The 15,039-nt window shown below is 45.4% G+C and overlaps 1 protein-coding gene across 4 annotated transcripts in view; it reads right to left on the reverse strand.

The window, feature by feature from the left end:
* The window catches only part of STAC (SH3 and cysteine rich domain), a 137,181-nt gene extending 124,851 nt beyond the window's left edge, over window positions 1-12,330 (reverse strand). The window contains exon 1 of one of the 4 annotated variants that reach the window (XR_008298088.1): window positions 12,072-12,327. Coding sequence is in view for 3 of the 4 variants with exons in the window: in XM_027040622.2 (XP_026896423.1) it covers window positions 12,072-12,182 (111 nt within the window). In the remaining variant the exon portion in view is untranslated. Of the gene's footprint in view, window positions 1-12,071 lie in introns of all 4 variants that reach the window. The other 3 variants (XM_027040622.2, XM_027040621.2, XM_053221712.1) reach the window with 3 other exon arrangements.
* Window positions 12,331-15,039: the final 2,709 nt, after the last annotated feature.

A 15,039-nucleotide genomic window follows, 5' to 3' on the forward strand; every position in this document is an offset into this window, starting at 1 on the left:
GAGTGTTGGAGATGGAGGGAGGGCAGCCGGGGGTCCTCTAGCACCTCTTCTTACTCCTTTCCCTCATGTCGGTTTGGGGGGCAAAGAACAGTGGCATTCCTGTTTTGGATCCCTCCTCTTGGGCCTCTTCTTGTGTCCGAACTCAGTCCTCCAGGCCGTGGTCACAGCCGCGGCCGGCCCTGGGGGAAACATGCCGATGGGAACTTCAAGCTCTGGGGCCCTGAGCAACAGGCAGCGTGGACAAGCTTCGTTTCCAGATCAATGAAGCACCCCCCGGGGGCTGACAGCCATCTTGTCTCCTGGGGGGGTCATCGAGGATGACTTCTGGTTTTCGGGCTCAGGTTGGTGGACTTCGTGCATCATGCTCACATGCGGGTGAGAATACGTAAAGAACTGGGCTGGCATCTGAGTTGAGAACGAGGGGTTTGGTTGAGGGGGGGCTGAATTGAAAAGGTATGGGGGGGGAGAGCAAGACAGGCTGTCCAGAAGGTAGCCGGGTATGTCAGTCGAGAGCTCAGAAGACCGATGTCAGGGCTGGATGCAGATTTGCAAGCTACCGGCCGGTGGGTGAAATGGAAACAGGTAAGATGTGCCAGGAGGCACGCAGAGAGATGACGGAGAGTGACAAGGGACTGAGGGCTGACAGCAGGAGGCTGGGGAGGACCAACACGGGAGTGACGGCTGGAGGGGAAGTGACAGCCTGAAGGGCCAGAGAGGAACTGTTCTACCAATAGGAAGGGAATCAACGAAGTGAGGGATTTAAGGAGGGGGCACTGGGGTTTAACACAGCCCCCGATCCCAACCCGGATCGAGGCACCGATGCTGTATAAACACAGAGAACTACAAAACCGGGTGTGCACAGCACGGGAGCGCAGGGGCACCCCGCTAGAGAAAGTGAGGATAGGGAGAGATTGAGGGGAGGTGCAGGGCTCCTTCTACGACAACTCATCCAGAGATGCTATTAAGATTTAAAGGAAATGAATAGGCTTATGGAAAAAACCAAATTAACAAACCTGAATCATGCCAATTTGTAAAAAAAAAAAAAAAAGAGAGAGAGAGAGAGAGAGAAAGACAGAAGAGAATAAAATAAAAAACAATGTGTTCAAAATCTATTTGAAAATAGGTGTTAGGTCTAGATATTATTAGCAGGGTTTTTTCCCCCCACACATCAAATGAGGGGCTCTGGGTTCTACAAATTGTTCCACAGAAAAAACAAAAACAAAACAAGTGAAAGTCTCCGTGGACGTCCTCTCAAATTGATTTCTAAAACTTGGCATATTCTTAAAAATAAAATCTGACCAAGAACACAAAGTAACAGTCACAGAACAATCTCCCTTATGTATATGGATGTAAAAATAATACAGTATTGGCAATCAAATCCCAGCAGTTTATTAAAAGAAAATCCTCATGGCCAAGTAGGATCTTTTCCAGGAATGTAAGAAGGGTTTAATATTAGGCTATCTATTAATATAATCCATCACATAAAGAGGCCAAAGGACAAGAAAAAAAAAATCACATGATTACTTCGATACTTGCCAAAAAATCGCTGGAAACAATTCCACGTCCATTCCTGATGGAAATTCTTAGTAAGCTAAGAACATTCCCCATCTTAACACGAGAAAGACTGTCTCAGTTTAATTGGGAACAGGAGTGGGAAGTCTGGGATTTGCAGAGAAGGAGGTCTTAGGAAATGATTTGGTTGCAAATGGATTTGTCTTGGAGTTAAATTTGCAAAACACCACCTTGTATTTCTTAGGCGGAATGTGTAAGTTTGTAGTGGCTTTCCCAGTGGGTTGATGAACAAGAGTGCTAAGGCCACCCCGTAGTACCAACAACTGTACAATAAACACTTATAGACAGTGTCCATTTACAGTAAAATATTGCTGGCATTTAAAGTGGGCCAGGTATTAGCTCCATACCTCCGCTCATATTTACCCTGTTTGGGGAGTTCTCATGCAATACGCCTTATCCCAAGCCTACTCTACTCCCCCACCTCCCAAAATGAGAGTTATATTTAGAGAGACAAAATTATTATTGCAGGTATTATGATAATCTAATAACAATAGCTAGCATTTACTTATTATGGGCTCAACACTGTGGTAAGCGCTTAGCATACACTCCTTAATTTAACCCTAGCGATGATGCTGCAGACGGGATTATGCTCACTTTCCAGAAAGAACAGTGAAGGTCAGGAAAGGGAAGGACAGGGAAGCTTATATAAGCGGCATCTCAAAGTGGCGCCGTGGGATTTGGACCACTAAGCGACGCTGTATTTCCTTATTGATGGAATGGATGAAATGGAACCTAAAAGATCTTAGATTATAAAATTAATATAAAACAAATGTCCTGTATGTCAGTTCTCACCACGGATGGTTCATAACGGTAACACAGAGTATAAAATACCCAAACAATACGTAACAGAGAATTGGGCAAAAAGTATTTGAGGAAAACTCCCAAGCACTTACAAATGTCATAAAAGACACATCGACGACGAAAGATACGTATACTATGTTCCTGGATATGAAATCCCGTCACTTGTAAAGATTTCACTGAAACGATCTTCAAAGCTTCATGCAAGTACTTTCCAAATATTATTTTTGTAACTTGATGAAAAAACAAAAAAGGCATGCAGCTAAGTAAATAAAACTCCCAGGATGGTACCTGTATTGCCAATTATCTATTATAAAGCTACAATAATTAAAACATTATAATAGTTATGCCAAAATACTCTATAGTAATATATGCAAAATCACTAGAATTTAACAGATAACTCTAAAGGAGAACTTAGTACATATTAGCATTTATTACATAATAAATGTAACATTTCAAATCAGCAAAAAAAGGATGAATTATTCAATAAATGGTTTAGAAATACTTATTAATCCTTGGGGGAAAAATTAGAGTTCTTCCATACCACATAACACCATAAATTCCAGATGGATTAAGGTGATAAAATGAACAAGTATATATTAAGAATCTAGAGACACAAACAGGTTAATATTTATCTGCTCCCAGGGTGGGGAAGACTCTTCTAAATATATGGAAAAAAGAAGCCACAGCTAAATGAATCTGAGACATTTAACAACATAAAAGAAATCTTCTAGATTGAAAATGTAATAAAATCAAAAAGCAAATTTCAGTCTGGGAAAATGTTACAACATCTATGAAAGATCATCGCTTTAATATTTATAAAGAATTTTTAAAAATCAATAGGAAATGGATGAATGTTCTATTAAAATGGATGAGGACATGAGCAGATAATATGCAAAAGAAAGACTAGTTTTTAAAACACAGAAATAACCCTGTGTGTAGTTAAAACAATAAGAAAACCCCATATGTCTCTGTCCTTCAAATTTTCTGATGTAAAAGGGTACGATATTATAACTCAACCAAAAAGCCCAAACAACCTGATTTAAAAACGGGCAAAGGCCTTGAATGGGCATGTCTCCAAAGGAGACATACAACGGCCATAAGTACGTGAAATGATGCTCAACTCACCATCAGGGAAATACAAAATAAAAACCATGATGGGATACCATTTAATGCCCAGGAGGATAAAAAATAAATAAAACAAAACAGAAAATAACAAGTGTTGGAGAGGATGCAGAGAGACTGGAACCCTGGTTCCTGTGAACAAGGGTTTTGCTGCTGTGAGTCTAAAATGGTACAGCCAGTGGGGAAAAAGCAGTATGATGATGCCTCAAAAAATCAAACAAAAAACTTACCATGTAACACAGCAATCACTCTTTGGGCTATACACATAAAAGAAATGAAAGCAGGGACTTGAACTGATATTTATATACCCAAGTTTGTAATAGTACTATTCACAATAGCCAAAAAGTGGAAGCAACTCAAATGTCCACTGATGGGTGAATGGATAAATAAAATGTGACATATTCATACAATGGAATACTATTCAGCCTTAACAAAAGGAGATTCTGACATATATTCCAAAACCTGAATGAACCTTAAAGATTTATGGTAAGTGAAATAAGCCAATGACAAAGGGACGGATATTACGTGACTCCTCTGATATGAGGTACCTAGAGTAGTCAAATTCATAGAATTGGAAACTAGAATGTCAGAGGCCGGGGAAAGGAGATGGGGAATAACTGTTTCATGGGCACAGAGTTTCAGTCTGGGCAGGTGACAAGGTTCTGGAGATGGATGGTGGTGAGGGCTGCACAACAGTGTGAATGTATTTAATGTCACAGAACTGTACACTTAAAAATATGGTTAAAATGAGAAATAGTATGTTATGCATATTTTACCACCAATTAAAAAAAAACCACCTAGGGGGATTGGATAGAGGGATATTTGAAAAACAAAGAAAGAATGAACTAGAAACAAATTTCTCACTAACTTGGGTTGATGATAAAGCAATCTTAGCATAGCCATAAAGTGGAAAATACACACAAACATACATATTTCCTGAGAATTCATAATCACAGATTGCCTTTACATAGATTTGAGGCTCGAATTTCTACAACACAGTTTGGTCTGAGAACCCCCAAACTGAAGACGTAACAGAAAATTGGGTTCTCAGTTAATGATACCCTGGGATACTTGCAGAAGCAAACACACTTGAGTGGTCTATATCACGGGTAGAACAAAGGTGGCAATTCAGTTCAATCATGAATCTCGACCCCTACCTCACACCATACCAAAAGAGCAATTCCAAGTGGATTATAAACCTATGTGTGAAAGGCAAAACATAACATTTCTGGGAAAGAATGTAAGAGAATACCTTCATGCCTCTCGGGTAAGCAAAGATTTCATAAACAGAACACAGAAAGCACTAACAACCATAAGAGGGTGAATTAATAAACTAATTAAGAATTTCTGTTAAGAAGAGAAGAGGTAAGCTGCAGAGTAGGAGACGATATCTCCAATACATTTATCTCTGAAGGTAGTTGTATCTAGAATCATGTAATGAATTCCTGTAAATTAAAAGGAAAATGACAGACAACCTGACAGGAAAAGAAACAAAAGGCTTGACCGACTACTGCACCCAAGAGAATATTCAAATGCCAAAAAGCACAAAAACTGCCAACTGCTAAATTCATTATTCGTTGCGGAAATACAAGTTAAAAACACAGTGGGATGCCATTAATCTCCTATGACAACGGCTGCAGTGAAAAAGACAGACAATAATACCAAGTATTGGTAGGATAAGGAGGAGGTTGAACTCTACATTGTTAGAGGGAGTATGAATTAGTACAGCTACTTTGGAAAGCTGACAATGCCTACCAAGGCTGAACCCATGTCTGCCCTACAACCCAGCAATGCTGCTCCAACAGATATCTATAAGGATAGATAGAAGATATCTATAAGGATAGATAGAAGATATCTATAAGGATAGATAGAAAATATCTATAAGGATATATATAAGATATCTATAAGGACATATATAAGATGATCATAGGGTCCTACTTGAAGCAGCCCAAACCAAGAAACAATCCAAATGTTTATCATCAGTAGAGTGGATACACAGTGAACATTCCTACTGTGGAATGCTATACAGCAAGGAAAATGAAAATGATTGCTACACGCACGGGCATACATGAAGCTCGTAACATCCTGCTAAGTGACAGAAGCCAGGCATAAAAGGGTCTCCACTACATGATTCCATTTCCACAAAGCACACATGACTGAAATTAATTTATGGTGTTAGAAGGATATCGTTTACTTTTGGGGAGCTAGAGATGAGAGAAGGGGGTCTGAGGGAAATTCCACAGTGCTGGTAACATCTGATTTCTTGACTTCTGCATTGGTTACAGACAGATCAAAAGTTTATTGTTTGAAAATTAATTAAGCTGGAATCTTATGGTGTGTGCACTTTTTGGTAGGATGCCATATTTCAATAAAAAAGTTTACTAAGAGATGAAAAGCTACGGTAATAGTCTTTCTTGAGGGCACCGTGTCGATGAGAATACGAGACCTTGGAAGTGTTTATATCCAGACCCAACAGCTCTACTTCCTATGAAACCAGTCAGAAATATATTCAAATGTTTATGTATCAGGATATAAATTTCAATGTTTTTATTATTTATTTATTTATGTATGTATGTTCGTATGTATGTTTATTTATTTTTGACAGAGAGACAGAGTGAGAGCGGGGAGGGGCAGAGAGAGAGGGAGACACAGAATTTGAAGCAGGTTCCAGGCTCTGGACTGTCAGCACAGAGCCCGACGCAGGGCTGGAACCCACAAACTGTGAGATCATGACCTGAGCCGGAGTCGGATGCTTAACCGACTGCGTCACCCAGGTGCCCCAAATTTCAATGTTTTTAAATATGTGAAAGGTAAAAAGAACCTAAATATGCAGTCAGAAGGGACCAATGAAATAGATGCGGCCTAACGGTGAAGTAGAATGTTGTACTATTTTTATTATTCATGTTATTGATTATCTCAGAGTACATGGGAAATTTCTGTATAACATCAGGTTCAAGAAAAAGGACATCGTGCATTTACGTATACACTGTTCCAATTTTGTGTCAAGTACATGTGTGCACACATATAAAGGAAACGTAAGTGGAAAAATACAGCAAGTAACGAAACAACCCTTATATCTAGGTTGTATGATAAAGAACTTTTGTCTTTATAGTTTTCTGTCTTCCACCTTTTATTTTTGATCATGAAAATAACATAATAAGAGCATAGCTAGCCTTGTAAATCCAGCTGCATCTGAGACATGCTTAAGATTATCTGGCCGTGTGAAAGTCAACAGTGGGTCACCTGTCGGAGCCATTTGTTTGGAAAGGAAGGATAAATGGGAAGGGAAGAAGAGGAGTAATCACAAATGGTTCCTTCAGGTACGGTGGTTGGAAAGAAGAGAATCTCGACAATCTACAATTCGTACTCAATTCTTATTCTCTCTTCGGTTTCTTTGATGGTCTAAGCCAGCGTTCCTCCAACTTGGCTGTACAATGAAATCGCTAAGGAAGCTCTACAACAATACTCATGCTTGGGACCCTTGTTCAGAGATTTCAGTTTAGCACTCTAACCTGTGGACTGGACTCCCCAAGAGATTTGGATGCAAAGCCAAGGTGCCATCATCTCCCCTGAGTAGAAGTTAAAATCCTTACCAATGATAGCTTCATATATGTGTATGGGACAAGCTGGGCACAAAGACAGCACTCAATAAACAGCTGCTGATTGATGGACACGCCCTTTCCAGGAGACGCATTCTCATGGTGAAGAGATTTTTCTCCCCTAACTTGGATGGTGGTCCACATTCAGAGAGAACTATCCAGGAATAAGGGGAGTCCTTGGTTCCTGGCTCCAATGGGCCACTGGGTGGCTTATATCACCCTTTCAAAATTGAAGCCACAGGCTGGTGAGTCTGTGGCTTATCTTCCCGGGGATACAAAACAGCTAAGGTGTAACACGCTCTACAGTCAACAGCATCGGTATAGTCCAAAGGGAGAAAAACTCAGTTATACTACTGCAGTATCGGGTTTGGTTACTGAAATGATTCCGGTGATATTTGGGGTTGGCTGGTGACAGAAGTCATCTAATGTGAAGCAGGAAGAGAAAGTCAACAATGTCACACGCTTTTAAATGCTTAAAATGTATTAGGTCACTGGCCTTACAGAAACAAAACAAAACATGTCAACTGGGTATCAGCATGCCCACTCTAGAGATTAGGAAGCTGAGGCTCAGAGAGGTTAGGCAACTATCCCACAGTCACAGGGCAACTGATAAGAAAAGATCTCAACTCTCGTCTATTGGACCTCAAAACCTATAATCTCTCCACATCATCAAAACATGACCTTGGGTCATCTAAGTGATGGCCAAGGGCATCCATATTAAACCTTCATATTAGACCCTCGTAAGGTTTTCCATGTTGCCAATAAGTCGGTAGGAGAAAAGATATTCATTGAAATAAGAGATGCTGAAACATGACATTTTTCTTAGTATTCCATGCTCTCCGTCAGCACTTAAAAAAAATGAGGTTGTGGTCTTTCTGGAATAGTTAATGGAAAGACAGAAGGGCGAGGTTCATCAGTGGCTTTCAAACTCTTCAATGCAACTAATTTTATGAAAAAGAAAACCACATGAACTACATTACTACTTCTGTTTACAGGAATGTGCCCTGGGGACTACACTCCAAGACAGGGTTCTCAAGCAAAAATACTGCCACTTAGCAATGTGTGTGATTTTAGGCAAGTCATTGCCTCTTCCTCTTGGCCTCTGTTTCCTCAAGAGAAAAAAGGAGAGGATATTTAAATAACCAGTGAAGGTGACAGAGAGTTTACTGATCTGACCTAAACCATGGATCCTTTCCCCGGATGCTGCACATCTACACGTAACTGCACGATGCTCAATGCCGGTTCTGGTTGTTCACGGATCTCCCAAGGACCATCCGTGGCCCCCCCAAGAATTTACTGACCCTCGACAGAAAAGTATGTGAGCATGTGATAATGATAGTCATGTTTCCCAAAGAAGCTTTCAGAGATGCAGCCTGAAATATTTATGGATGAAATGATTTGATGTTTGGAACTGGGTTTCAAATGATCCAGTGTGTGTGAGGAGGGACGGCGGCGGTAGTGGGAGGTAAGAGATGAAAAGAGACCATCCATGAATCAATCGGTCATTGGTGAAGCCAGGTGATTAGTCACAGACCGACTGATCTTTATACTGTTTTCTCTGCTTTTGTGTATGTTGACATTTTCCGTACCAAAATTAATATACACAATAGAAAGTATCTGTAATTTAAAAAAACACTGAGAGTAGATGATCTCCAGTGTTCCCAGCGCCCATAATCTATGATGTACCATTCCAAACAGTGTGCAAAAAAAGTAGACTTCTGGAAACATCTTATGGGCTCAGGGCACTGAACCACCATCGTCCTCTCCTAATGGACTCTCTCGACCAAAGGATTTATTGAGGCCCCGCTTTCTAGATGATTCTGTGACATCCCATTTAGTTGTTTCCATAAGTATATTTTCAGGGGTGGGGAGGGGGACAGTAGAAAAACCAAACACCAAGAAGCTGGACAAGACTTGGTTTTTCATCATTTCACATGATAATGTGGCTCAATTTATTTTCAAAGATTTCTTCTCAAGAGAAGCCCGAAATACTGCTGTAGATGACTTTGAGTGGCGTGTGGCATACTTGAGTGGGGTGTTAGGGGAACCAGGAGGAAGGCAAACAGTGCCCAAGCGGGACAGGGAGTTGTGGTGGAGGGCTGGGCTCCAGAGCTATGCCGCCTGGGGCTCTGGCCTAGCTGTGGCTCTCAGCTAGCTCTGTGATCTTGGGCAAGTCCCCTAACCTTTCTGAGCTCTGCTTCCTATTCATAAAATAAGTCCCTCTCACAGGGTGATTGTGAAGATCCAAGCTGTACCTGATACACGGCACACATTCAGCAGATGCTGACCATAGTTCGCTCAGCTACGCGAATACAAAAGCAGACCTTCAAAAACATGTATGACATAGATCAAAATGTTATCGGTAGTCACCTCGGGATGGTGAGCCAATGAGGGACTTTTTTTTTTCTTTCTTATTTTTGGTCTGGGCTTTTCAAATTTCTACAAAGGGTATTTGTCACCCTTCCAATCAGAGAAGAAAAGGGGTTTTGTTTTTGTTTTTTTTTTAGGAAGTAATTTTAAAAGTCTTTCTTGAGGAAGCTTAGTGCTCAGAGGGACCTAAAACATTTTAGTGGTATTTTCACAGATCATCTCAGAAGTGCCTACTAATGCCTTGTTCCTACTTTCCTTCCATCCTCAGGGTGGAACATCCGTGTAAACAGCCGTGAGCTTTCAAATCTGACACTCCTGGTGTAGAATAAATAGAGCCTTCTTAGGTGTAGGCGGTTCAGCCTTTCTGAGGGACAAGGGCTTTGAGAATATCACCAATGCCACCCCCAAAAACTCACATTCAGCCACACTGTTTTGCCTTCAGCTTCCTGGGCTTCATGGCCCCCCGGCGGCCCATCTCCACTGACAAGAACACCGACCATAAATTTCGGGCCGCATACGCGCACTTCAGGTGTCTAGGCCACTTGGAGAAAAACTGGCATGTGCAAAATTTGAAACCACAGTCAGATAAATCAGTGGATAATTATGGGTATCGCATATGTAGTTTTTCCTCTGCCAAGGAATTTGCATCGGGGTATCTATAAATAGCAAATCCATACAGTGTGTTTCAACCACGCTGCTGCATCCGCAAATGCTAAGCCCTCTCCAGAACACGCCTACTGCGGGAGCAGCCGGCCCAACTGACAAAGTTGAGTACTAGTCTCACTCTTGAGTTCTGCTGCCTTCATTTACCGTATTCTAGATCATCTCTGAGACGGCCACTAACCCACACCACCCACGGCCCTTAGGTGGCTGACGGCCAGTGACAAGACAGTGATGAGATGCCCAGAAACTTCCAGTCAGAGGAGAGGTGGTGTGTGTGTGCAGGGTGTGAGGCTGCTTCGGGGTGGATCATCTGTGGTGGGGTGGACCCGCCTCAGCTCAGGAAGGAAAAGGATAAACCCTGATGGAGCTCTTACAGGTACTGGGCCGTTTCATGAATTCTTAACAGTGGTTCTGGAAGGGGGGGCGGTGGGGCTTCTGCCCCATTTCCAACTGAGATTTAGGCAAGTTGACACATATATCCCTGATCAGACATCGGCCATAAAATGAAATGAAACAAGATAAGATAAAGTATAAAATAAAATAAAACAAAATAAAATAAAATAATAAAATAAAATAATATAATAAAATAAAAATAAAATAAAGTAATAAAATAAAATAATAAAATAAAATAATAAAATAAAATAATAAAATAAAGTAAAGTAAAATAAAGTAATAAAATAAAATAATAAAATAAAATAATATAATAAAACAAAATAAAATAAAACAAAACAAAATAAAATAAAGTAAAATAAAATAAAATATGCAACATAAAATAATAAAATAATAAAATAAAATAAAGTAAAATAAAATAAAATAAAGTAAAATAAAATAAAGGAAAATAACGTAAAGTAAAATAAAATGCCAAGCTCTCTTTGATGGTTTACTGCCAGAGGCCGAGATGTGTCCCAGAGCCCAGCATCACTTACACCGAGAGCCACTTAGCTGGGACTTTGATCTGTTGGTTTGCCAACGGCTGTGACGGGTGTATGCAAAGGGACAGAGGGATGAGGCTCGTCTCTGCCCCGTCTGACCTGCCCTCCGAACCGGCATCCCCCTTGCCTTCGCTCCTGCACAGCAACTGCCCAGCATTCCGAAGATGCCTGGGGAGCTCTCAAGGAGATCTGCACAAGGCGCCAGGAGCCCTGCACGTAAAGGAATGCTCGCGACCACAAGCTCCATCTTAGGATTTTCACCCCGGGCCGCGAGGCCATGTGGCGGGTCACCGCCAGCGGCCACGTTTCACGCCCTCCGCGTCCAAGATTCCCAAGCACGTGCCTGGCACCCAGCAGCGTTTCAGAGGAAGCGGAACCGTGGCAGGGGTGCTGCGGGGGTGGCTCTGTGTATGTGCGTTAGCGCCACTCGCCAAAGCAAGTGTAAGTTCTTCACGTATTAACTTCCACAAGAGGAACAGCAACTTTCCCACGCACGCGGCTCTTCCCTTCGCTCGGCCTCTCCGAAGTCAGGGGTGAGCCCTTGACTTAAGCCAAACGTCTCGTCTCGGAGACGCCCGGGACACAGACAACCCCTGGCCGGCCGCAGGCGCCCTAGCCCTTCCGCAGGTGCATCCCTCGCTGTCTATCCTCCTTCAGCCTTCAGAAGCCGCTCGACACCCACCCCGCGCTTGGGGCACCGGCGGGCGGAAAGCGCGGAACCGCCCAGCCGCCAACCACCCGCGAAAGCGGTCTCTCTGAGCCCGGCGTGCGCTCCGGGGGGAGAAGCCCGCGCAGCCTCGGGTCTGCGTGGGCAGGAGGCCGGGTCCACGCGACGCGCTCCAGCAGCTCTCCTGCGCGTCCTGCCCGACACTCAGGTCTCGGGGGAGCCCGGCTCCAGCTAGGGGCACGTCTCCCGCCGGCACCGGCGCCAGTCCGGGGACACGACGGTGGACACAGAGAAGGGCAGGAGGAGAGTGAGTTCGTGCTCTCTTGGGGCGAGTGCGCGCGGTACCTTGGATTCCTGGCTGCCGGTGGATGCCGGAGAGGGCGGCTGCTCGGCGCTCGGCGCCTCCTTGGGCAGCCCGTCCACGCCGTCCTCGCGGGCGCCGCTCGGGGGGATCATCGTGGCGGCGCGGGAACGGAGTTGGGCTCCCGGAGGAACCGCGAGGCTGGCCTTCCCGCCGCACGCCGGCGCGCTCGCTCAGCGGCCGGTCCCAGGGGCTCCCATGCCCGCCCCGCCCCGCCGCCCCCGCGCCCTCCCTCGGACTCGCCGGTGCGCACGCCCGCGGCCCCCGGCCGGCCCAGCGCACGGGCGGGACTGGCAGCCGGGACTGGCAGCCGGCAGCGGGGCGCGGGGGAGGCGGGGCGGCGGGGCGGGGCGGGGCGGGGCTGCGCGGCCGCCGCGGGGGGCGGAGGTCAAGGCGCGGGGCGTCCTGCCGCCCGGCCGGACGCGCGTCGCCCGGGGGCGGCGCGGGGGTGCCCAGGAGGGGCGGTGCGGGGACGAGACGCCCGAAGAGGAGCCGGCCGGGAGGGAGCACCTGCGCCCGCCGCCCGGTTCCTCACCCCAAGGAACAGCGACTCCAGCGGAGACGGTGACTTAGCTCGGCTATTTATAGGGCGCAGCGACGGGCGTGGGGAGAGAGCCGGGGTTTCCCTGCTCGAAGGCGGGCTGCGCTCCCCGGTTCGGCTTTGGACTAAAGCAGAAGCGCGGTGCGGGCGAGGCTGCGTCCCCGTTTTGTGCGCTCGTGCGCGCAGCCCTCTGCGCTTTGTCCGGTGTTTGGTCCTCGCGGCCGCCCCCTTGGGCCGGGTACCGTCGCTTCCACTCTATAGACGAGGAGACCGAGGCTCTGGGGAGGCGAAGTACTTTGCTCCAAGTCATTGGGTTGTAAGTAGCGGCGCTGGGACTGGAGCCCGTGTTGGCTTCAGAATCCGTGTCTTTGGACCCTGGACCCTCAGGTGGAGGCGGTTCTGCAAGGCCGAAGAGCCCACGGGGCTTTGCCGGATAGCAAGGAGTTCAGGGCTGTTCGCAGAAGGACAAACCAGTCTGCCTTAAGGAAGCCTTTGGAAACACAGAGGTGGCCCCATTGGGTACGGGGACGGAAGGATCCATTAGTTTTCCCAAGACCCCTCCTCAGCCTGCAGGGAAAGGAAATACATCTGGCTATTTAAAAGGCCTTAATTTTCATAAATGCAAACCTCCCTCAGTTGTGTAACAGAAAATCGTGACCTTGTGTCCAGCTTTTCCTGATCAGCCGTAAATTGGGCGAGGCCAGCGTCGTGGGAACGCCACCTGTGCGGTCTCACCCGGGCCGCTGTACTTGCTCTGATGCTCTCCTGTCACCATCTTGAAGTCCTCTTGTTTTTTAACTTTTAAATGGTTTTCGGCCGGAGGGTGGCCGCCACACAATGTTACATTAGTTTCAGCTGTAGGACACAGTGATTCAGCATCGCTGTTCGCTGCGCTGTGCCCGCCGCGTGCGTTGCTCCTGTGTCACCATCGGATGCTGTTGCGGTGCCACTCAGTATATTCCCTGTGCTGCGCGTTTCATCCCGGTGACTTACTCTCTCCATGACTGGAAGCCGGTGCCTTTCGCTCCCCTTCACCCTTTTCGCCCAACTTCCCCTCCCCGTTCTCCTCTGGCAAGCACCAGTTTGTTCTCTGGATTTATGGGTCTGTTTGAAATTCTTGAGAAGATCTGAACAAGGGGCCCTGCATTTTCATTTGGTATCAGATCCTGGGGATCGTGTATCTTGGTCCTGCGTGTTTGCCTTAGCTGATGTCCTTTGGAGAGAACTTACTACTCTATCGTAGACATCGATTAAAAGCTCCTGTTCTAAGTGCCAGGCTCTTAATGGGCATTTGGCTCTCAGAGAGCTCCGAATACCCTAGTGGCCCGTAGCTTCTCATTGGACCAGGCCAGATGGGCTAACCCAAATGGCCACAGCTCTTTCCTCTCCGAAGTGCAATTCCTAATTGCTCAACAGGTACGAAATTCGAGCAGCCGAAACCACAAGAGTGGCAACCAGAGGACACAATGACAGGGGCGACAGTTTCAACACATCTTTGTTAGGCATCTGTTCTGGACCAGACTTGGTGCTAGAAAATCGTGATGGAGCAGGGAGGAAACAGATTCAGTCTCTTGTCCTGGAATGTAGAGCCTGGTGAGAGAGAGAGAGACAGAGATTAATTAAATCACACACACACACACACACACACACACATTTTTTGAACTGTGATGGAGAAAAGTATAGGGACATAATGAGTGCACACAAATGCAGGGACCGAGTAAGGGTGTGGGCAGAGAATGGTCTTCCAAGGAAGTGAACCCCCCCTCGCTCCCCCCAAGGCCAATGGGCAAGTCCAATCTTGGTGGGCAAGCACATTGTCACAAATACAAGGAATTTTTCATCTTTGGATCTTGTTTGCTTTTTTAAGGATTGAAGGGCAGCTGTATGATATCACTCTGCATTTTCGTAAATGCTTAGCTCTGGTTAATAGTCATTAGCCAATGGTACAAGTTAAATGTTGTCCCCCTGAGGGAAATTGGAAAGAAGCTAGTATGTCCTTGTTCCTCACCCCACCTCTGCCCTAGTAACAGAATGCCTTGGTCTGAGAAATAGTAGGTACCTTTCTTAGGAGATTGTGGAATTACCTGTAGTTGCCCAAACGAATCCAGCCTTTGCTCATGTATTTCTTGCACGTAAATCCCTTTCCATCTTATTTTTCTGGGCACCTAGCTAACTTCTCTTATGCTTCAAAACACATCTCCAAACATTTATTACTCTTGAAAGCTCCTCTCTTGACCCCTTTGGTCTGCTTGAGATTCCCAAAGCAACGCCATACACACATGGCATCCCATCCCAAGTTATCAATGACGAAGCATCCTGTCCTCCCCCTGGCCTGTGAGCCGCGCTTGGGCAGGGATCTTGTCGTGTTATCTTGTTTCCTCAGTTCCTGACACAATGTTTGCAAACAAGAT

Source organism: Acinonyx jubatus, chromosome C2, assembly GCF_027475565.1.
Source record: "Acinonyx jubatus isolate Ajub_Pintada_27869175 chromosome C2, VMU_Ajub_asm_v1.0, whole genome shotgun sequence".
In the NCBI taxonomy this organism is placed as follows: domain Eukaryota; kingdom Metazoa; phylum Chordata; class Mammalia; order Carnivora; family Felidae; genus Acinonyx; species Acinonyx jubatus.